The sequence below is a fragment of the Panicum virgatum genome, chromosome 9N (assembly GCF_016808335.1).
Source record: "Panicum virgatum strain AP13 chromosome 9N, P.virgatum_v5, whole genome shotgun sequence".
NCBI classification, from domain to species: Eukaryota; Viridiplantae; Streptophyta; class Magnoliopsida; order Poales; family Poaceae; genus Panicum; species Panicum virgatum.
This window is the reverse complement of record NC_053153.1, coordinates 22,615,256-22,639,690: the sequence shown is the minus strand read 5'-3', so window position 1 is coordinate 22,639,690 and position 24,435 is coordinate 22,615,256. Positions and strand designations below refer to the sequence as shown.

Genomic DNA, 24,435 nt, shown 5'->3' with positions numbered 1-24,435 from the left:
ATGGTATGGATTCTTCTTCTTTTTAGATTAACATTAGAATTTCTAGATCCTCTTGGCGAACATGTGGCTTCTTTTAACACTCCCTTATTAATCTAATAGACTGAGGTTTTACGTACCATTAGTTTCACTCATAACATATTACTAATGGCTGCAAAATCAAGGATGCATTAAAAAATTTCTGCAATACAAATCTATTGATATAAATTTTATGGTTTGTATATAACTCATTTAGCTCTTAATCTGACTTCATCAGATCTATCATTTTTTTAATATTAATAAGGCCTAGTTTAGTTCCCAAATTTTTTTTCTACAGTACCCATCACATCGAATCTTCGAATATATGCATGAAGCATTAAATGCAGTTAAAAAATAACTAATTACACAGTTTAACTGTAAATGACGAGACGAATCTTTTAAGCTTAATTAGTCCATGATCAGAAATTAATTGTCAAATAATAACAAAAGTACTACAATGTCAAAATCCAAAAAATTTCATTAACTAACACTACACTTAAATTTCCAAATAACCGCCCACCAGCCAACCACGCCAAGACATTCGCGTTCATTTTGCAGGCACGTGCCATCTGACAAGATGGGTCCACATGCCAGCCGCCCAGGTGCGCGAATCCGTTCGCACCCGGTCCCCTCCGCCTCGCCAACGGTAACGGCCTCCTCCCCACTCCCCAGAACGCAAAACGTTCCCCCCGCCGCCGCGCCACCGCACGAATGAACACCACCACGGCGCCACCCACACCCACCGCCTCACGCACTTCGCCTTCTTTCTCCAACCCCTCCCCTTCCGCCGCGTCTCTCACCACCCCACCGCCACCACCGCTTTGCCCGCAGCCCCGCACCCAACCCTACCGCCGCCCCATGGTGGCCGCCGCCATGTCCGAGGACGACGCCGACCCGCCGCCCCCACCTCCGCTGGCGCAGCTCCCGCATCCTCGCCGCCCGTACAAGCAGCTCCCGCCGCGGGGGTACTGACCGACTGCTCCGATCTCGCGCTATCGGGCCGGCCGTGGCCCGTGGCGGGCGCCTGCTGAGCCGAGCTGATGCGGGCTCGCTCGCGTGCAGGTACCAGTTGGAGGTGTTCGCGGCGGCGCTGCGCGGGAACACCATCGCGGTGCTCGACACAGGCTCCGGGAAGACCATGGTCGCCGTCATGCTGGCGCGTGAGCACGCCCGCCGCGCGCGCGCCGGGGACGCCCCGCGCCGGATCGTGGTGTTCCTCGCGCCCACCGTGCACCTCGTCCACCAGGTGCGCGTCCGGTGGTCCGTTTGTCTTCTCCAAGCGGGAGCGCGGCGGTGGAGGCTATGTTTCTGATGGGGAGGCGGTTCCGTTAAGTTTGCGTTTTGTTCTGTAGCAATTCGAGGTGATTCGGGAGTACACGGACCTCGACGCGGTGGAGTGCCAAGGGGCATCAGGGGTCGGTGAGTGGAGCGCTCGTCAGTGGAAGGAGGCAATCGGGACTAAGGAGGTAAGCGCAAGGGTTCACCGAAGCCTGTGCTATGCCTGAGGCGGTAATTGAGCAATTGTATGCACACAGCACACTGTGCTTGATGAATGGTTTGGGTCCAACAAGCGTCCTGGCGTGTTGACGGCTGAGGTTATCGTTCACAAATGCAGAGTTGTAGAGTGTAGACTAAATAATCCTTGAACTTTGCTACTAAAAACACATACTGGTTTTGCTGCCAGAACCCTACAAGGATACTCGACTTACATTCACGAGATCTTGTAAATATTGATCAACTTAATTATCTGAGATTTTATGGCTTTCTAGTGCCGTACTGCCATATTCTTCTCTAGGATTTCATAATCATTTACAAGATATTTCAATTATCTGTTCGAAACTCAAAGTCCCGTACTTTGCTTATCTACTATCTGTGATTGGAATTATGTGTTTGCTTTGAGTAATGAATCTTTCCTTTTCTGTCTCTCAGATTGTTGTTATGACACCTCAGATATTGTTGGACGCTCTGAGGCATGCTTTTCTAACAATGAATGTAATGAGCTTGTTAATATTTGATGAATGTCATCGTGCTTGTGGAAACCATCCCTACTCACAAGTAATGAAGGTAATGGGATTGAAGATATTTTCATTGATTTGACAATATTCATAGATAAGCTTTGCTCTATACCCTCTTGCAATGTTTGTAGACAATCACATTTTCTAAATAAGTGTCATGCAAAATTTTCTAATGTTTTATACCCTGCTTGAGTTTAAGGAGTTTTACGCTGATTCTGAGTGGAGGCCAGCAGTATTTGGAATGACGGCATCTCCCGTTGCTACAAAAGGTAAGAGTTCTGCACATGGCAATCATGTGTACTTTCTCTTTCGTCGAAATTATGCTTTGCAGTTACTTATATTATCATGTTGTTTGACTGTAATTGCCTTCCTTTCTTTGTGTCATGTTCCATGAAAAGCTGTTTTGATGAATTCTATGATACACCGATACTCCATTTTGGTGCCGTATCAGTGCCAAGGCTTATTCTGGCACTGACACGTATTGTTGTGTGTGGAACTGTGACGCTTTCTCTTCTACACATGCTGCTATACTTCTCATTCTCAGCAGTACAAATTTCTAGGTTACTGCATGTACATTAATGGTTGCTGCTTCAATATGCATCGGACTTGAATCTTGTGTGCTCATTGAATTTCCTTGTTAATAATTATTTTTGGCGCTGCTATTCATCCTACTGGAAGCTACACATGACCAATTCACTGAACCAAAGTTGTCCTCTGATCTATGACTGCTTCATTAGGCATATGTTTTCGAACAAATTGTGGTAGGTGCACATTTTGGGGATTCTTGACTATTGCTTGGTTAGGTTCATGCAAAGTGTGGCATGGCAATCCTGTTAGAGCATGTTGTCACCTAGGATGTCAATTCTACCATAGAATGGATCATGCTATTCTAATTCACGTTAGCATTTTGCTACAACCTTTTATTTATTGAAGCCCTATATTTTTGTCAGGAGCTTCTACCATAGAAGATTGTGAAGCACAGGTTGTTCAACTTGAACTGATATTGGATGCTAAGGTTCTTTCTTCTAGCAGCCAAAACTTCTTTAGTTTTGAATTTATTGAGTTCTTTTAGGAAATCCAAGTTTGGAGCAACAAATTGATGCCAATATCTTACATGTTATTCCAGGTATATATTGTTGAAGATAGGAATGAACTTGAGAGCTTTTCACCTGGTGCAACAATTGTAAATAAATACTATGATCCTTACTTGTTTGATTTGGATGATCTGGAATCGAAGTTACAGATACTGTACGAGGAGGTGATTCAACTAAACTACTATATTTCTTCTGATGTGCTAGAAAAATATGTCGTTTGAGTTGTCAGACCCTAGAATAACTATATTATTTTTCATTTGCACTTATCCATATATGATATATTTAAACATTGTACTGTTGGGCAGTTTGATGGTTTGTTGGTTAGTCTACAAGAATCATCCCCTAATAAATTTGAGGACACTGATAGTATCTTGGAGATGTCAAGAAAGAGCTTGTACAGGTACCATGGGAAGATATTGTATGGACTAAATACTCTTGGTCCCATTGTTACCCTGGAGGTAATATTTTATTGAAGCGTTGAGTATGTGTCCTATTTGTTGACTAGTAGCTGCATAAGTTTCTGTCATCCTTTGTCCAGAGTGATTCTGAACTTCCTACACATTTGTTAACTGTTTCTATTGACTCTTGCCCAGTCAGGGAGTATACTGGATTAAAAATGGCAGGTGTGGTGTAATAGGTCGTGTTTGCTGTAGGATATACCACCATACCTTTTCTCCTGTTTCACCAAAAGAAAAAAAATGGCTTCAGTCAGTGGATACATCTTACTATGTGCCCTCCTTTATGAAAATCTTCTGATTCTTTCCCTGCCAGGTGCCAGTCTTAATTGTGTAGCACTTGCACTGCTCACCTTACGTCATTACCACCATTTTTATTAGAAAATATGTGGTGCTAATCCTAGTTTTACTAGTGTTTTCTTATAGCATTTTTCTTCAGATTGTATATTTCTGTTTGAGTAAAATGCACCACAGATCCCTGAACTTGTCCCGCTGTGTCAGTTAGGTCCCACACTCTCAAAATGCATATTTAGGCCCCCAAACTCTCTAAAGGGGTCGGCTTTTCTACTCTCTCTGTTTCAAAATGTAAGTTGTTTTGGCTTTTCTAGATTTATAGTGTTTGCTATGCACATAGATATAACATATGTCTAGGTGTATAGCAAAAGCTACGAACCTAGAAAAATCAAAACGGCCTACATTTTGGAACGGAGGGAGTAGAAAACATATGCATGCATTTGCCTTGCAATCTTATTAACCAGAGTAGCTACTTGTACAATTTGAAATGCTTATATGCTAACTCTTTGTATTTTTTTCCCTACCAGGTGGTGAAAATATATAATGAAAGCATCAATACAGTTGGTGATTCTGAGGATTGCCACTTTTCTAAAGCTAGCCTGAACTTACAAGTGTCCTATTTTAAAGAAGCTTTATTTTTGATAGAGGAAATTCTGCCACAGGGTATGATGCAGTCTTTCCTTGTTTTGTCCAGTTTCTTATTTCTGATGATGACTGCATAAGCAAGCATGCACTAATTATTATATTCGAAAGTATGTTTAATATCTTAGTGTTTTTGCTTGCAAGTACCTATCCTACATTGAAAATCTTACAATATCTTCCCTAGTTATTAATGATAAGGTAATAATACAGTTTCAAGAGCAAGCGGGCATTTATTTGTTTCCATGTGTATAGTTAATATCTTCGATTTGCAAGTCATTGTACCAAATAGAAAGAAGATAAATACATGCTTCTATTCACTTGTTCTGTTTCTTGCATGCTTGATGCTCTATACAATCGTGCCACAAACAAATTTCAGCACTCCCTGTTGTATGGATCTATAGATTCCTAGACTAAATCTAGTGTAACAGCGTGCATGGTGTGTGTCTGTGTGCATTCTTGGATTTATGCATTGCCCTTGAGGCACTGTACTGGGCTGGTTATTTCTTATCTCTCTCAAAAAACCTCGATCATGGGGGAGACTCCCTCCGGGCTGTAGGAGGGACTAATAGATGTATTCCTCCAACCCTAGAAGGGTGGGTATATATAATTCCTATACATGAGCCTTTAGATGGGCCTCTATACACATGTGCTCAATATACACCAACACCCCCCCGCAGTCTGAACTACCGACACAGCGGTGTTCAAGATTGGACAACAAGAAAGCCAACGCCCCCCGCAGTCTGAACAACTGGCGCAACGGTGTTCAAGACTGGACAAGAAGAGAGTACAAAGGGCTAATACCCCTCCGCAGCCACAACTAGCCACCGGCTACGTTGAGGCTGGAGCGAAACTTCGAGAAGGTCGAGGAGGGCAGCCCCTTGGTGAAGATGTCGGCAAACTGGGAGGTAGTCGGGACATGGAGTACCCGAACATCGCCGATGGCGACTTTGTCGCGCACGAAGTGCAGGTCAATCTCCACATGCTTCGTCCGATGATGCTGGACGGGGTTGGTGGAGAGATACACGACGCTGACGTTGTCGCAGTTGTCGCAGTAGATGAGCGTGCTCTTGGCGAGCGGGCTGTGGAGCTCTGCCAAGAGCTGTCGTAGCTAGGACGCCTCCGCCACGCCGTTAGCGACAGCCCGGTACTCCGCCTCAGCACTGGAGCGGGAGACAACCGGCTGCAACTTGGACGACCAGGAGACCAGATTGCCGCCCAGAAAGACGGCGTAGCCGGAGGTGGAGCGACGAGTGTCCGGGCAGCCAGCCCAGTCAGCATCGGTGTAGACCACCAGCTCAGCAGAGGACGAGCCGTGAAGCACCAGGCCGAGGTCCACTGTGCCACGGACGTAGCGGAGGAGACGCTTCAGCGCAGCAAGGTGTGACTCCCGGGGATCATGCATATGGAGACAGACCTGCTGGACAGTGTAGGTGAGGTCCGGCCTGGTGAAGGTGAGGTACTGCAAAGCGCTGGCCAGACTCCGGTAGGCAGTAGGATCAGTCACCGGATCACCCAGATCAGCAGACAGCTTCGCCTGAGTGTCGACAGGAGTGGAGCAGGGCTTGCAATCAGTCATCCCAGCCCGCTCCAGGATATCATACGCGTACTGCCGCTGGTGAAGGAGAAGACCAGACGGGCGAGGCTCAACAATGACGCCTAAGAAGTGGTGGAGCTGACCAAGATCCTTCATATCGAACTCCTGCTGCAGAGAGGATATGACACTCTGAAGCAACTGCTGACTGGAGGCTGTGAGCACAATGTCATCGACATAGAGCAGCAGATATGCAGCCTTATCCCCACGGCGGTAGACGAAGAGAGACGTGTCAGACTTGGCATCGGTGAACCCCAATGTCAGTAAGAACGTGGCGAACCGAGAGTACCAAGCCCGAGGAGCCTGCTTCAGTCAATAAAGAGACTTGTTGAGCCGGCAGACTATATCCGGACGACTCGAGTCCACAAATCCCACTGGCTGAGAGCAGTAGACAGTCTCTGAGAGCAGTAAACCGTGCGCACCGTAGCGGGCTTCACGATTGGGCTGAAGATCTCATCATAGTCCACACCAGGCCGCTGAGTGAACCCCCGGAGAACCCATCGAGCCTTGTAGATCTCCAGTGTGCCTTCAGCCCGACGCTTATGCGTCCAGATCCACTTGCCAGTCACCACATTACAACCAGACGGACGCGGCACGAGGTCCCACGTCTGGTTGGCAAGAAGAGCCGCGTACTCCTCTTCCATCGCGCGACGCCAGTGAGGATCCGCCAAAGCGTCGCGGACAGAGGAGGGTACCGGAGAGACCCGCGGCTCTCCCTCGGTGGCGGAGAGAGTCGCGGCCTGAGACGCCATCCACCGAGTCACCATGAGATGGATATGCCGAGGATCCCGATGGATGACTGGTGGGTGGTACACCTCCGGCTCGGCTCGAGAGGGAGCCGGAGGAGGCGGCGGCGGCGACGGCTCCGGTGTCGGCGTCACAGGAGCCTCCGGAGCAGGAGGTGGCGCAGGTGGTGACGCCGAACGACGCCGGTACACCTGCATTGGCTCAGCGTACCGCTGCGGCGCCGGGGTCGGCGCCGAGCGACGCCGGTACAGTTGCACCGGCTGAGCGTACCGCGCAGGTGCAGGGGAAGGCACCGGGACCGCGCGTGGCGCAGCGGGAGACATCGGGTCCGCGCGCGGCACGACCGGAGGTCCGGGGCCGCGCGTGGCGCGACCGCGGGCACCGGGGCCGCGCAACACACAACGAGTCGAGCGGGGCGCCAGCTTGCGAGAAGCGGTGGCAGAGGTGTTAGGGTAACACGCACACCTGAAGACCCGAAGGTGGTCGTAGCGAGGAGGGGTACCGAAGAGAGCGTGGTGTGGAGTGGGAGCAGGAGAAGCAGTGGACGGAAGGCGGTTGAGCAGGTAGGTGGCGGTGTGGAGGCTCTCAGCCCAGAAGCGCGGGGGCAGAGAGGCCTGGATCAGCAGGGTGAGCACGACGTCGTTCGTCGTGCGAATCATCCGCTCAGCCTTGCCGTTCTGAGGAGAGGTATACGGACAAGACATACGCAGCTGAACACCCCGAGTCAGGAAGAAGGAACGAGAGGTGGAGTTATCGAACTCATGCCCGTTGTCACACTGGACGGCCTTAACGGTGAGGCCGAACTGAGTGGACACCCAGGCAAAGAAGTGGAGGAGGGTGGGGAAGGTCTCAGACTTGGCGCGCAAAGGAAAAGTCCAAGAATAATGAGAAAAATCATCAACAATGACCAGATAATATTTGTAGCCAGACATGCTGAGTACATGAGATGTCCAAAGGTCACAGTGAATAAGATCAAAAGCATGCGCAGCATGCAAAGAAGAAGAAGAAAACGGAAGTCTAACATGACGACCTAACTGGCACGCATGACAGAGGTGCTCAGCAGGAGCCCTAGTACATGGAACATCGGTACTACGGCTGAGCTGAGTCAAAACGTCGCGGCCGGGGTGACCAAGCCGGCGGTGCCAGGTGGTGGAAGAAGGCGTCACGGCAAAGGCAGTAGACGATGGAGAAGTCGAGGGTGGAGCAGCGGAAGCAAGAAGCCGGAGAGTGTAAAGGGGCCCCGGGCTATCACATCGGAGGAACGGACGCCGGGAAGCCGAATCCTTCACAGTAAGACCAGAAGAGTCAAATTCGATAGAACAGGAGTTGTCAGCAGTAAACTAGCGAATGGAAAGAAGGTTGTGAACCATTTAAGGAGCAACAAAAACATTTGGAAGACGAGGAGCAGAACCCACGGCGGTGACAGTAAGGCAAGATCCATCACCAACCATGATAGAAGAAGGACAATAGGGGTGTGGGGGTCGGACAGAAGAGAGGATACTGGTATCAGGAGTAGTGTGGAACGAGGCACCCGAGTCGGCGATCCACTTGGTGCTGACCGGCGGCGTCAGTCCCATGGTGCTGAAGGACTGCGCCAGAGCGGCCTGGTCCCACCCCCAGGCCAGGTCGGCTGCTGGCTGGGCTGAGCGGGCGGGGTCCAGGACGGCGCGAAGAGTGGAGCAGCGCTGGTGAACATGGCCGCCAGCTGGAGCAGAGGACGAGGCCCCCCTCCCGGACCCTGAAACGGCCACATCGAGATGCGTCCTGACCATGGGTTGCTGAAGGATGGCCAGTGCGTACCTCCAGGGGCAGGGGCAGAAGCGGGAGTCGGAGCCGGAGCCGGCGGAGTCGGCACGCCCCGACGGCCCCCACCGGTACCGGTACCCCCAGAAGCAAGGCCACCAGTGCCACCACCACCACGTCCCCCCGCCGACGACGTCCTCGCCCCCCCCCCCCCCCACCTCCGGACTGCCCGGCGGGAGCAGCACCAAGGAGAGAGGTGGCAGGGGCGATGGAGGAAGCCGGTGGAGCAGCGACGAGCGCGGTGGAGGTGGACGAGGGCGATCCGGGCGCGAGACCCCTGGTGATCTCCTCGAGGGCGAGGTCGTCCCGGACCTGCAGGAAGGAGGGGAAGGGCCTCTGGCGGGCGATTCAGCTCTTCAGGTGGTCATAGGTGCTGCTCAGGCCCCGCAGGACATTGAGCACCAAGACCCGATCGGACACCGGATCCCCAAGGTCGTGAAGAGCATCGGCCATGCCCTTCATCCACCGGCAGTACTCACCAACGGAGAGGTCCCCCTGCACGAAGGTGCGGAAGGTGGCATCAAGCTGGAGGGCGCGGTACTCGGCATTGCCGAGGAACTGCCCCTCGAGCGCCACCCAGGCCTGCCGCGCGGTGCCGCCGTGGGTCCTGACGAGGTCCTGAAGATCCAGGGAGATGGTCCCGAAGATCCAGGACATGATGACACTGTCGAGGCGCAGTCACGTCACGTCATGCGCCTCGATCGGCGTGTCGAGGAGGACATGGTCATCGAGGGCGTAGCGGCGGAGGGCGAGCAGGACCTGGTCCCGCCATCGTCCGTAGGAGGAGGACGTCGGGTCGAGGAGGACGGTGACCAGGGCCCGGATGTTCAGGACGCCGGCGGCTTGGAGGTGGAGCTGGACGACCATGGGATCGGCCGGGTCGTACCGCGCTCCAGATCCAGAGGGCGGGGCCTGGCGGGAGGAAGAGGCGGCGTGCTCGACGAAGGGGACGGCGGGCCGCGGGCCGGGGAGGAGGATATAGTGCTCCGCCTCAGCAACCCGGCGAGCGAGAGCGTCGGCCGTGGCGTGCTCGCGCTCCCAAGCGAGGGCGGCCACTCGGACCCGCTCCAGGGCCGCCGCGGCCTCCGACCTGGCGGCGAGGAGGGCCGTAGCGAGAGCGGCGTCGGCCTGCTGCCCACGGAGTGCGGCGGCGGCGGCGGCGGCGAGGGGGGCATCCTCGGGCGGCATCCCGGGCCCAGTCCGCGTGGGAGAAGCCTCAGGAAGGGCGGCGTCGACGGCGGGCTGCTTGCCGGCCGCGACAGTGGCGCGATGGGCGGCGGCGGCTGCGGCTGGTGCCAGCGGCCCAGGCGGCGCAGGCAGCGGCCCAGGCAGGACCGGCGGCTGCGGCAGCGGCCCGGGCGGCGCCTGAGGCTGGGGCCCAGGCGGCTGCGCATCTCCCGCGCCCTCCGCATCCGCGGCCCATGCACCTGCAGCCCCCGCGCCCGCACCACCAGCAGCAGCGGCGGTGGGGTCGAGTAGGGGCGCAAGGGCCACCAGGGCGGCCGGCCATGGCTGCCGGCGGCGGCGGCGGCTGGGTAGGAGAGGAAGGAGAGGAACCCTAACCCTAGGCTTTGATACCATGTAGGAGGGAATAATAGATGTATTCCTCCAACCCTAGAAGGGTGGGTATATATAATTACTATACATGGGTCTCTAGATAGGCCTCTATACACATGGGCTCAATATACACCAATACGGGCTTTGTTCTAACTTCTAAAAAGGTGCTCTGCTTCCAACTGGGTCGGAACGGAATTCAAGGCCCTAAGCTTGGCTTCTTATCTCTCTCTAATACATAGAGGCACAGCTCCCCTGAATGTTCCATAAAAAGAACTTCATATGGAAGTTATTAATCTGCATGTTTTTGGGTTCATCATTTTTAGGCTTTCATTTTGCTGAACTCTCACTATACTATCACCAGCTAGGAAACTACACTTAATGCATGATGTGATTTCTGATTCTTATGGCATATAATAGGTTATGAGGAACTGATGAAATTAGAATCTGGTTCTGTGGAACTAACTAAGAGGGGATATATTTCTTCTAAAGTGGATACACTGATCAATATTTTCAAATCATTTGGGTAATACCTTACACCACTCAAGATGCTTATTTTTCTTTTTCTTTTTTGGTGGTACAAAGATACATTTATGTGTGTTTTCTCCACAGCTCATCAGAGGAAGTCCTTTGCCTGATTTTTGTTGAAAGAATTATGACAGCCAAAGCTGTTGAAAGGTTTATGAGAGGAATTGTGAACTTCTCTCATTTTTCAATTTCTTACTTAACTGGAGGGAGTACATCAAAAGATGCTTTGAGCCCAGCAGTACAGAGATTTACTTTGGATTTGTTCCAAGCTGGGAAGGTATGATGTCTTACTTGTCATATTTGATTTCAAAAAGGATTTCAAACGATATGCTAACTTTTTTGTCAATATCCAGGTGAATTTGCTTTTCACAACAGATGTTACTGAAGAGGGTATCAACATACCTAACTGTTCTTGTGTGATACGCTTTGACCTTCCCAGAACTGTTTGTAGCTATGTCCAGTCTCGTGGGCGTGCCAGAAGAAGCCGTTCGAGTTATGTTCTTATGATTGAGAGGTACAAAGATTGCCACACTTAATCAATTGCATTTTAATATAGTTTTTTTTTAAAGTCTAATGGGTTATTTAGCTTTAAAAAGGTTTTCATGGTCACTGCTATCCACTTCCATCAGTTGCAACCAAGCATAAATTCTCTTCTTTTGATGCTTTGTCTGGAATTTTCAGGGGAAACTTGGTGCAGCAGGAACATATATTTCGTATAATAAGAACTGAATACTATGTTAAAAACTTCGCACTTCATAAACAGCCCAATACTCCATCACATGATTTACCTCTCGAAGAGAAGTACACATACCATGTTGACTCAACAGGAGCGACTATCACCGCAGGCTGCTGTGTCAATCTAATTTATAAATATTGTGAGAAGCTACCTAAAGATAGGTATTACTTACACTTCCCTGTAACTATTTATAACCTTTGTTGTTCTATTAATGTAAGTTTTGTTTCATCTGGTTGTATGCTTAGTGTCGGTACCCCAGGAATGGGGCACCCCTTCTTGCTGTATCTAGGCAAGGGCCTTGTAGTTATCCATGACTACGACCAAACAGCCGGACCCCTGTGGTCCGGAGTCTTGATCTCTCGGCAACGGTTCCGGACCTGCCTCACAACTGGGAAAGATCCGGGAACGACACGTGTCCCGGAAGAGGCGGGCAGCCCGAACAGCCGGGGCTCCGGACCTCCCGAGGGGTCCGGACCCCGCGGAAGTCGTGGGGTCCCGGACCCCAGTATGGTAACCGGACCCCTCGCTAAGGGAAGAAGTCGACGCCATGCCTCGGGGTGGTCCAGAGCCGACACGTGTCTACAAGCACGGACACATGTACAAGGCCGCTTGGTCTCCATACTAAGCCTCACCCACCACTGCATTCATTACAACAGGGGAACGTCCGCATTGATGTAGCAGAAGCCGAGGCGATACTTTGACCAGGGGACACTATTGATCGCGTATTACCAAGATAGTGGAGCTGCTGGCGCCGCCCACGCCGCGCCTGCCAGTCTGCCATAACAGATGGACACGACGGCTCGGCTTCACCCATTATGACGCCTACATAATAGCCTCCACAGACTACGCCGCAAGCTACGCTCCCCCAACGGACACCTTGGTGACGGGACAAGAGAAGACCACTGTAGCGCTAGCAGGGCGTGGGGGCGTATCGGGGAAAGATTCGTAACCACTGTACCCATCTAAATGCTCCGCGTAGTATGCTACGCAGTCACGTTGGGCCCACTTGTCGGGGCCCCAACGTCCTATGTATCCGTCCCCTTGGTCTATAAAAAGGGGCGCCCGCTAGAAGGAAACTCAAGCTGGGTGAGAGCCAAGGACCGGCAGAGGATAGACTCATACACAACAGAGATCAAAACTTCTCCCAGTGGACGTAGGGTATTACGCTCCGGCGGCCCGAACCACTCTAGATCGTGTGTTCTTGTGTACTTATCTCAGGGCTAGATTAGCCCAATCGCCTAGTACCTCCCCGAGCACTCCCTCTCTGGGAATAGGCGGGTGCGTTCCGCCACCCGGCTGTGGGTACCCTAGAAATCCCACGACACTTAGAATTTCAATTGGTTTTGTTGCTGTTGGTGGGTAGCATTTACTTGCAGGATGAAAAGTTGATCAGACTTAAAATCAGATATAATACAATAACTATACATCCTACCCCCATGGTTTTTCTGTATTTTTGCTGCATAAAAAATGGTTGTCCATCATAGCACTCTTGTGCAGGTATTACATGCCAAAGCCTTCATTTGATGTGGCTCTTAAAGATGGGTCTTATCAATGTACCTTGACAATGCCTCCCAATGCTGCATTTCGAAGTATAGTTGGACCTCCAAGCAATACATGTAATTTAGCTAAGCAGCTTGTATCCCTTGAGGCATGCAAGAAATTGCACCAGCTAGGAGAACTCAACGATCATCTAGTACCCTTGACTGAAGAACCTACTAATATTGATACAGCTGTAACAGATGGAAAATGTCTTTCTGGACCAGGTATGGGCCTAATGTCTTTGAAGTCTAGCACACTTGCTTATATCAATATTTCATGGAGGCTAACGTCTCTTTGTCTATTTTTTGTAAGTTTCAGCACTAATAAAATACTGTTTACAATGATTGTGACTCGGCATGGGCCTGATTTTTTGCGTAGCAAGATAAAACTTGATGAACCTGTGCTGGTAGAATGTGTTTGTTGCCTTGCATATGCATGTTGCATCATAATTACTTTTACAGGAACTCTCTTCATATATGGTGTTATTCTTTGGACTTTTTTATTAAAGAAAAAGTCTCCAGGTCATTGAGCTCGGTTGCCTTTATGTCGCTACCCTCATTTGTTACTTGTAGCTACTCTCTCATTTGTTACTTGTAGCCTTTAGTTGAGCCATACGCGGTATACATTAGTCTGCAAAAATGAAAGTTGACAGTGGCATTCCCATGAAGTATACCAACAGCTATGAGCACTTCTCCTTTTGAAGAAAATTCTTTATTTTTTTTATTGCCCTTTCACCATTTTGGCAGGAACAACTAAACTAAAGGAGCTTCACGGAACAATAAATGTTCACGGTCTATCTGGAAATTGGATCTATGAAAGTGAAACTGTCACTCTGAATACTTACAGATTTGATTTTGTTTGTGATCAAGAAGGTGAAATCTATGCTGGGTTCGTTCTCTTAATAGAATCAGCACTTGATGATGATGTGGAAAATTCAAAAATAGATCTCTTCCTTATACCTAATAAGATGGTCTACACAACTGTAACTCCTTGTGGAAAAATTCAACTGAACAAAGAGCAGGTTGGTCATGAATCAATACTACTTTTGTTAGAATTCTATAAAGTTTACCCATGGCTTACCTTTCCTAGTTTTCTTCAGCTGCGTAAAGGAAAATTATTCCAAGAATTCTTCTTCAATGGTATATTTGGTAGATTATTTCATGGTTCCCGAACGAGTGGACTACAAAGAGAATTTATTTTCAGAAAAGGCTATGAAATACAATGGTGCTCAGACAACATGTACTTACTTTTGCCTTTGAGACCTACTTCACATATACAGTGTGATCTAAACATACAGTGGGAAGCTGTTGCATCTTGCTCTGATGCAGTGGAGCATTTGAGAAATTTGTATCTGGAAGATGGGAATCTTAATCATGAAAATTTAAGTCCAAATAAAAGAAACAAGGGAGAAGAAATCATTCATCTGGCGAACAGATCTCTTCATTTTTCCAGCGTCAAAGATTCAGTTGTGCTATCTCTTCACACTGGGAGGATTTATTCTGTTCTCGACTTGATTTTAGACACAACTGCAGAAGATCCATTCGATGAGATGTATAATGGGAAAGCTTCGCCATTTGCTTCATTCGTGGACTACTACCATCAAAAGTAGGTGCTTGTTTTTACATGTCTCAGTTTCAAGAATGATTCATTCTGGTATGCTTCCTCACGATTTTCTCTGTTTTCATCTTTGTAGGTATGGTATTGTTATTCAACACCCAAGGCAACCTTTGTTGCTGCTAAAGCAAAGCCACAATGCACACAATCTACTTTTCTCAAAATTGAAGTACCTAGGTACTGTAATCTTTAATGTAGTAACATTCTTTCTTACTTTGTTGTAATGAACTTTGAGTCTTCGAGATTATTGTGTTACTATTGACTCCGCTTTTACATGACATTCCACCTAACTTATGGCAGATGGTTCAACTGGCAATCCTCTGCTCTTGGAGAAAGAGCAAATTCATGCCCGAGTCCCACCTGAACTACTCATCCACATTGATGTCACAACTGATATTCTTAAATCATTTTATTTACTCCCTTCTGTAATGCATCGGCTTCAGTCTTTAATGCTAGCGAGCCAGCTTCGCAGCGACATTGGTTACACTCTACACATACCGAGTAGTCTGGTTCGTTCTCTCTCATGATATTACATATTGTTTTATTTTGTAAAGATAATAATGCATACCTCAAGAATCTGACTTCTCTCATGTCAGATATTGGAGGCTATCACAACTTTAAGGTGCTGCGAGACATTTTCTCTTGAGCGGCTGGAGTTATTAGGAGACTCAGTGCTGAAATATGTTATAGGATGTGACTTGTTCCTAAGGTATCCAATGAAACATGAAGGTCATCTCTCTGATATGAGATCCACTGCCGTATGCAATGCAACATTGCATAAACATGGAATATGGAGATCCTTGCAGGTTGATGCTTTCAATCCTAAGTCCATTTGTATGGTGTCAATTTGCTGAAGTTTATAATTGATTCTGTCAATATTCTTGACATCATAATTCAACCAGTTCTGTTTGATAATGACACCAATAAATTCCTTATCATGTAACAAAAGTTGATATTTCCTAGAAGCTTTGCCCAAATGGAATAAAATGCATGAAAGTATTCATGCTACAATGAAAATAGGAGTCCAGTTACATTAGTTTTTTAGTGATCTTTTATATATATATATATATATATATATATATATATATATATATATATATATATATAGAAAGCATATAAATTTTTGACAGTTTCATTGTTTTCTTTTCTTTGCTACCCCCCTTTAGTTTCCTAAAGTTATACCGGAGGCCTGGTGTCATCTGATTGATTTCTTTGAAATCTTTCATTTCTATTAGATTTTAATTTTTAATGCCCATCGGTTTCATGCTTTCAGGGTTATGTACGTGATAGTGCATTCGACCCACGTCGTTGGGTTGCCCCTGGACAGATATCATTGCGTCCTTTTCCTTGTACCTGCGGAGTTAAGACTGCATTTGTGCCTTTTTGTGGAAGATATACCAGTGATGATCCATCATTTGTCGTGGGAAAAACATGTGACAGAGGTCATAGATGGATGTGCTCGAAAACAGTATCTGATTGTGTTGAAGCGATAGTTGGAGCATATTATGTTGGTGGTGGCATCACTGCTGCACTTTGGGTTATGCAGTGGTTTGGTATTGATATCAGATGCGATATGAATCTAGTGCAGAAAGTGAAATCTAATGCGTCTCATCTGTGCTATTTATCAAAATTGAAAGATATTGAGGAACTTGAAGCAAAACTAAAGTACAACTTTTCGGTCAAGAGCCTTCTGCTTGAAGCCATAACACATCCATCTCTGCAGGAATTAGGGGTCGACTATTGTTACCAGGTTAGTGCAACATAGTAGTTGTTAGTGCAACATAGTAGTTCTTGTCATAGCTGTAGCAGCTTTAGACTTTTGCTACATTAGATTATTGCATTTAAATCACCCAATTTCTTGAAAGTAGATACATGTCTTAATTTTTTCTTTGCATCAGCGGCTGGAATTTCTTGGTGATTCTGTGTTGGAACTACTAATCACACGGCATCTCTATGCTTCCCACACTGATGTTGATCCTGGAGAATTAACAGACTTACGTTCCGCTTTGGTTAGTAATGAAAATTTTGCACAAGCAGTTGTCAGAAACAACATTCATAATCATCTACAGCATGGATCTGGAATACTTTTGGAGCAAATAACAGAGTTTGTCAGGTTCAATTTGGAGTGCAACAGGAACGAAAATGAATTCTTTCAACAAGCTACATGCAAAGTACCCAAGGTTCGAAACCTATTTTCAGTGTTGTAAATTTATCTCTTTTTGAGTGAATGATGCGCAGATCTCCCTGCATATTCTTGATTGAAACATGAGCTTTCATTGTTTCTGCAATGTCTATTTGCAATGTGGAGCTTTCCTTAGCCGACAATATCCACAAAATTAAGCTAGCTAATTTTATTTTTCCTGTACAGGTTCTTGGAGACATCATGGAAAGTATTACCGGTGCAATATTTATAGATGTAAATTTTAATGTTGATATGGTTTGGAAAATTGTTGAACCATTGCTTTCTCCAATGATTACCCCTGATAAGCTTGCATTGCCACCTTATCGTGAGTTGCTGGAGTTATGTAGCCACCTTGGTTGCTTCATAAATTCAAAATGTACCAGTAAAGGGGAAGAATTAATTATAGAGATGACGGTGCAGTTACGAGATGAACTGCTGATAGCCCAAGGGCATGACAGAAATAGGAAGAGTGCAAATGCAAAGGCAGCAGCCCGAATTCTGGTTGACCTGAAGGTATGTTTTCTCAAACAGAAACAAAAATAGCAAAGAAGTGTCTAGTTCAAGGGTTGGGGCAGCTCCATGGTGATGCTAATGGGTAGCCAACGACACACCTTGGGTGTAATTTCTTGCCTTTTGCAATGGGAACATTCGTATCTCTTGCACACTCTTCTTAGGATGTGCAAGTATCATAGAAATGGTGTTCTACTGCTTTGGTAATAGATGCTTTGTATTTCCCTTTATTCTACCATGCTCGATACTGATTTTATTTTTTTAAGCAGAAAAGGGGTCTTTCACTTAAACAATGTTTATCTAAGGCTAAGCAATTGGATACTGTCTCTTCAGAACTGCAACCCCAATTGACAAGTGTAAGCTTCTAGAGAGTTCCCAACAAAATGGCACTTCAAAGTATTGAATTTAATTCTGACTTTCTGAGTTATGAACATTATTGCATCTCTGCAGTTGGAAACACGACATGGTTATCCTGATGTGGATGGCCGTCTTAGCCTAGAAGGTCTTTCCTTAGTGGGAACAACAGGTGTGTTCTGTTTTTGTTGTTATATGGTACTCACTGGCTAGCAGGCTATCAAATAGGAAATGTAGGAGAGAATAATGGCTTGTATTCCTCTAAACCCTGGAAGGGTGGGATATAAAGATCCTATACATGAGCCTCTAGATGAGCCTCTATACATGGGCTCACATATACACAACACCCCCCCCGCAGTCTGAACTACCGGCGCAGCGGTGTTCAAGACTGGACAACAAGAAAGCCAACACCCCCCAGTCTGAACTACTGGCGCAGCAGTGTTCAAGACTGGACAAGAAGATAATACAAAGAGAGTACAAAGGGCAAATACCCACCGCAGTCACAACTAGCCACCAGCTACGTTGAGGCCGGAGCGAAACTCCGAGAAGGTCGAGGAGGGCAGTCACTTGGTGAAGATGTCAACAAACTGAGAGGTAGTCGGGACATGGAGTACCCGAACATCGCCGATGGCGACTCTGTTGCGCACGAAGTGTAGGTCGATCTCCACATGCTTCGTCCGCTGATGCTGGACGGGGTTGGTGGAGAGGTACACGGCGCTGACGTTGTCGTAGTAGACGAGCGTGCTCTTGGCGAGCGGGCTGTGGAGCTCCGCCAAGAGCTGTCGGAGCCAGGATGCCTCCGTCACGCCGTTAGCGACAGCCCGGTACTTCGCCTCAGCACTGGAGCGGGAGCAACCGGCTGCCGCTTGGACGACCAGGAGACAAGGTTGCCGCCCAGGAAGACGGCGTAGCCGGAAGTAGAGCGGCGAGTGTCCGGGCAGCCAGCCCAGTCAGCGTCGGTGTAGATCACCAACTCAGAGGTGGGAGAGCGGTGAAGAACCAAGCCGAAGCCAACAGTGCCACGGGTGTAGCGGAGGAGACGCTTCAGTGCAGCAAGGTGAGACTCCCGGGGATCATGCATGTGAAGACAGACCTGCTGAACGGCATAGGTGAGATCCGGCCGGGTGAAGGTCAGGTACTGCAAGGCACCGGCAAGGCTCCGGTAGGCAGTAGGATCAGCCACGGGATCACCCAGATCAGCAGACAACTTCGCCTGAGTATCGACAGGAGTGGAGCATGGCTTGCAATCAGTCATCCCAGCCCGCTCCAGAATGTCGAGTGCATTCCGCCGCTGGTGAAGGAACAGGCCAGACGTGCGAGTCTCAACAGTAACACCCAAAAAGTGGTGGAGCTGACCAAGATCCTTCATAGCAAACTCCTGCTGCAGATAGGATATGACGCGCTCAAGCAACTGCTAACTAGAGGCTGTGAGCATAATATCATCAACATAGAGCAGCAGGTAGGCAGTCTCATCCCCACGGCGGTAGATGAACAAAGAAGTGTCAGCCTTGGCCTCGGTGAATCCCAAAGTCAGCAAGAACGTGGCGAACCGAGAGTACCAAGCCCGAGGAGCCTGCTTCAGACTATAGAGGGACTTGTTGAGCCGGCAGACCATATCCGGACGACTCGAGTCCACAAATCCCGCTGGCTGAGAGCAGTACACTGTTTCTGACAGAATGCCGTGAAGAAAGGCATTCTTCACATCCAGCTGGTGCACAGGCCAGGAGCGAGAGAGCGCAAGCGAGAGGACCGTGCGCACCGTAGCGGGCTTCACTACTGGACTGAAGGTCTCATCATAGTCCACACCAGGCCGCTGAGTGAAACCCCAGAGAACCCAGCGAGCCTTGTAGCGCTCCAGTGTGCCGTCAGCCTGACGCTTGTGCGTCCAGATCCACTTGCCGGTGACCACATTGCAACCAGACGGACGCGGCACGAGGTCCCACGTCTAGTTGGCAATGAGAGCCGCATACTCCTCTTCCATCGCGCGACGCCAGTGAGGATCCGCCAGGGCGTCGCGGACAGAGGAGGGTACCGGAGAGACCCGCGGCTCGCCCTCTGTGGCGGAGAGAGTCGCGGCCTGAGATGTCATCCGCCGAGTCACCATGGGATGGATATGCCGATGATCCCGATGGACGACTGGCGGGTGGTACACCTCCGGCTCGACTCGAGAGCGAGTCAGCGGAGGCGGAGGCTGCGGCGGCTTCGGTGTAGATGGCGGCGGCGATGACTCCGGTGTAGGCGTCGGAGGAGCCTTTGGAGCCAGAGTCGGTGCCGGCGCCGAACGACGCTGGTACACCTGCACCGGCTGAGCGTACCGCGGCGGCGCCGGACGACGCTGATACACCTGCACCGGCTGAGCATACCGTGCAGGTGCAGGGGGAGACACCGGGGCTGCGCGTGGCGCAGTAGGAGACCCCGGGTTCACGCGCGGCACGACCGGAGAAAACCTGCAGAGAAAGGAAAGACAGGTAAAGGTGGCTGAACCACCGGGTCAGTCGGAAACAGGGAGTCCAGCTCGGGGTCAGGAGAAGGTGTGGAGGAGGTGGAGTAGGGAAAATCCGACTCGTCAAAGACGATGTGTCGGGAGATCAGGACGCGACTAGAGGTGAGGTCAAAGCATCGGTATCCCTTGTAGTCAGGGGAGTAACCAAGGAACACACACCGAGTCGAGCGGGGCGCCAGCTTGTGAGGAGCAGTAGCGGAGGTGTTAGGGTAACACGCACACTCGAAGACTCGAAGATAGTCATAGCAAGGAGGGGTACCGAAGAGAGCGTGGTATAGAGTGGGAGCAGGAAAGACAGTGGACGGAAGACGGTTGAGCAAGTAGGTGGCGGTGTGGAGGCTCTCAGCCCAGAAGCGCGGGGGCATCGAGGCCTCGATCAGAAGGGTGCGCACGACGTCATTCGTCGTGCGAATCATCCGCTCAGCCTTGCCGTTCTGAGGAGAGGTATACAGACAAGACATACGCAGCTGAACACCCCGAGAGAGGAAGAAGAAACGGGAGGTGGAGTTATCGAACTCCCGCCCGTTGTCACACTGGACGGCCTTAACGGTGAGGCCGAACTGGGTGGACACCTAGGCAAAGAAGTGGAGGAGGGTGGGGAAGGTCTCAGACTTAGCGCGCAAAGAAAAAGTCCAAGAGTAGTGTGAGAAGTCATCAACCACCATCAGATAGTATTTGTAGCCAGAGAGGCTGAGAACAGGAGTGGTCCACAGGTCACAGTGAACAAGGTCAAAGGCATGCGTCGCATGCGAAGAAGAAGAAAAAGGGAGCCGAACATGACGACCGAGCTGGCACGCATGGCAGAGCCGCAGAGGGGCTCAGCAGGAGCCCTAGTACTAGGAACATCGGTACTACGACTGAGCTAAGCCAGAATGTCGCGGCCAGGGTGACCAAGACGGTGGTGCCAGGTGGTGGAAGACGGCGTCGCGGCAAAAGCGGCAGACCAAGACGACCAGGGCGAAGAATAAGGCGAGAGTGGTGCAGCGGAAGAAGGAAGGCGAAGGGTGTAAAGGGGCCCGTGCTGTCACACCGGAGTAGCGGACGCCGGGAGGCCGAATCCTTTACAGTGAGGCCAGAAGAATCAAACTCGATGGAACAAGAATTGTCAGCTGTAAACTGACGAATGGAAAGAAGGTTATGAACCATCTAAGGAGCAATAAGGACATTGGGAAGACGAAAAGAGCCAGGAGCAGAACCCACGGCGGTGACAGAAAGACAAGACCTGTCACCAACCATGATAGAAGAAGGACAAGAGGGGTGTGGGGGTCGGACAGAAGAGAGGATACCGGCATGTGGGGTGGTATGGAAGGAGGCACCCGAGTCGGCGATCCACTCGGTGCTGACCGGCAGCATCAGCCCCATGGCGCTGAGGGACTGCGCCAGTGCGGCCTGGTCCCACCCCCCAGGCCAGGTCGGCTGCTGGGTGGGTGGAGCGGGCGGGGTCCAGAATGGCACGAACAGGGGAGCAGAAGCGGCGAGCATGGCCGCCGGTTGGGGCTGAGGACGAGGGCCCCCCTGACCCTGAAATGGCCATATCGGGATGCGCCCTGGCCATGGGGCGCTGATGGATGGCCAGGGCGTACCTCCAGGGCCAGGAGCAGGAGTGGGAGCCGGAGTCGGGTCCAGAGTGCCCCGAGCACCACCACCACGTCCCCTCCACCGACGACGCCCTCGGCCTCCCCCACTCCCAGTCTGGCCGGTGAGAGGAGCACCAAGGAGGGGGTCGGGCGAGGACGAAGCGCCGTGCTCGGCGAAGGGGACGGCGGCGGCGGCGGCGCCCTGGGGCAGCCACGCTTCAGGGACGGCGGCCTTGCCGGCGCGCGCGGGATCCCTGGGCGCGACGGCCTGCGCGGCGTGCGCGGCGGGCGTGACGGCCTGCGCGGCGTGCGCGGCAGCGAGGGAGGCGGCGGCCCGCGCGGCGTGTGCGGCGGGCGCGACGGCGGTGTGCGCGGCGGGCGCGACGACCTGCGCCTGCACGGCGTGCGCGGCGGCGGCCAGGTCTGCGCCGGTGACGGCGCCCAGGGCCGGCCAGCTCGCAGCAGCGGTGGCGGCGGGCCTGGGCCACGCGGCGGCTGCAGCGGCCGCGGAGCGCTCGTGCTCCCAGAGGAGGGCAGCAGCGCGAACCCGCTCCTGGGCCGCCGCGGCCTCGGACTCGACGGCGAGGAGGGCCGCGGCGAGAGCGGCGTCGTTCGACGCCGGCCAGGGAGGAGGAGGAACGTTGGCGACGATGACGGCGGCCGTGGCCCTCCCCCCAGCAGCCACAACCGCGGCGCGCGCGGCGTCCGCGGCGGCCATAGGAAGAGGCGGCGGCCCGTGGGGATCTGGGGAGGGCGGCCCATTGCGCGCCGGCCCACGAGGGAGCAGCCCATCCTCCACTCCTGTAGGAGCCGCTGCGTCCACTCCAGACAGAACGACCGGGACACCCGCAGCAGCCGCAATCGCGTCGGGGAGAGTGGAGATGGCGACCAGGACGGCGGCGCGGCCCCCTGCTGCCGGAGCTCCGGCCCCGGCCGCCCGACCCGCGCCTGCCGCGCCAGCAGCGCTCGCGCGCCCGCTGGTGGCGGCATTCGCGGGCGGGAGGCGCCAGGCGGCGGTGGATCCGGGGGCGGCGGGAGTAAATCCGACGGCGGCGGCCCCGAGGGCGGCAGATCCAGCGGCGGCGGCCCCATGGGCGCCGGCGCAGAGAGAGGGGCAGGAAGGGAAGAGAGGGAGGGGAAGAGGAGGGGCCGGCGGCCGGCGATGGCGGCGGTGGGCTGGAGGGTGGAGAGAGAGGAACCCTAGACTAATGATACCATGTAGGAGAGAATAATGGCTTGTATTCCTCCAAACTCTGGAAGGATGGGATATAAAGATCCTATACATGGGCCTCTAGATGGGCCTCTATACATGGGCTCACATATACACTAACAGAAAATACTAAAAAATAAATTTGTTTACCTACTTCTATCTGCCACAAAATACTTACAGTACTCAGATACCGTGCCTTTTCATATGCTCTCAGTTTTTCTTCCTCTCAAAATGGATAAAGGTGGACCTCGGATTGCACTTTTTAGGCTATGCAAGATGTTGCAGTGGCCAATACCGAAATTTGAATTTGTGGAACAAAGGTTTAGGTATGTATAACAAAATTCCAACATATTACTTTCTACTAAAAGAACATGAAACTTTCATTCACATGAACCTTGGCAGTGCCTATTCATTTGGTCTTTGCAGAAGTTTTATGCTTTTCGTTTTTCTTCATTGTGTTTTCTTTTTAAGCATCACAATTACATGACTACCTGCACTCCTGCAGAAAAATTGCAAGCTACTAATACTATATCAGATGGTATGGTTGGTTGCCTGGTTTAGTGCTTATACATGATAGAGGTGTTTGTATTCATGATGCCATATAAATCATCTGAGCAGCAGCTATTTTATGCTGCGCATACTTCTGATCGATGAATTAAGCAGTATTGAGGGTATTTTGAAAATATTTGTTTTATTCTATTTATTTTTTCTGGAACAGGACTCCTATTATTCTGGATGGGGTTACAACTACAAACTTCAATAGCTTTGTTTCAACCATCACCTTGCACATACCTGATGTGACAGTCATTACGCTTCAAGGTGATCAACGAACTGACAAAAAGAGTTCTCAGGATTCAGCATCATTAGTAATGCTCGAGAAACTCCAAGAACTCAAGGTCTGCATATGCAAGATGCAGCAGCAAAGTGGCATGGATCACATCAGTTAAGTTAATGGATACACTGATTAACATGGGCGCGTCCCTCCCAGAGTGACTATAGGATATTAGGATGTGTGTCTGAAACATGTGTAGGCTGACTATAGGATGTGTTAGTCTGTTAGTGCAATGGTATATTACCTTTTATAGCCTCAGCTGCTGTAATACCTGACCACTTGGGTTTTCTGGAGTAGTCTCTACTCCAAAATAATAGTACTGTATAAACACAGCAGGCTTCATTAGTACCGTTTCTGCCTTCTCAAAGTTCACGACCCACTGTTTCACTTAATGGATAAAGCAAAACATTTTTCAAAAATTAATATTGGTGCAATTTACCCATGTTATTATTATGCAGTCCTAAACCTCTTAGCTCCAACAGCTATTACTACAATTTATTTGGAAAAAGAAAGACACTGCCATCTTAGGCATCTTTATTTCTAGTCCCTTGTGGTAGTCTGTTTGTCTGTTACCATCTTGTTATCTCCGAGCTAGAGTTATCATATTATTTGGATCCTGAGGAGTTAGGACCTTAATTGA

At 50.3% G+C, this 24,435-nt stretch overlaps 1 protein-coding gene across 1 annotated transcript; it reads left to right on the top strand.

Moving 5' to 3' along the window:
• The first annotated feature begins 693 nt into the window (after positions 1–693).
• LOC120690620 (endoribonuclease Dicer homolog 3b-like) lies at positions 694–24,167 on the top strand. The gene is made up of 26 exons (XM_039973338.1): positions 694–980; positions 1,078–1,261; positions 1,368–1,481; positions 1,945–2,079; positions 2,230–2,299; positions 2,981–3,045; positions 3,157–3,288; positions 3,430–3,582; positions 4,401–4,536; positions 10,631–10,736; positions 10,823–11,015; positions 11,092–11,252; positions 11,420–11,635; positions 12,972–13,237; positions 13,760–14,034; positions 14,113–14,618; positions 14,707–14,804; positions 14,928–15,136; positions 15,224–15,433; positions 15,901–16,377; positions 16,526–16,807; positions 16,996–17,322; positions 17,589–17,675; positions 17,770–17,845; positions 23,178–23,289; positions 23,682–24,167. Exons 1-26 carry the CDS (start codon positions 727–729, stop codon positions 23,908–23,910), a joined length of 5,073 nt encoding a protein of 1,690 aa, XP_039829272.1. The 5' UTR covers positions 694–726; the 3' UTR covers positions 23,911–24,167.
• Positions 24,168–24,435: the final 268 nt, after the last annotated feature.

Bases quoted from the DNA above. Each gene is read 5' to 3' on its own strand.
- LOC120690620 (XM_039973338.1), top strand. From the start codon at position 727: ATGAACACCACCACGGCGCCACCCACACCCACCGCCTCACGCACTTCG. The intron at 1,482-1,944 runs GTAAGCGCAAGG...TCTGTCTCTCAG, and splicing joins AGGCAATCGGGACTAAGGAG to ATTGTTGTTATGACACCTCA. The intron at 3,583-4,400 runs GTAATATTTTAT...TTTCCCTACCAG, and splicing joins GTCCCATTGTTACCCTGGAG to GTGGTGAAAATATATAATGA.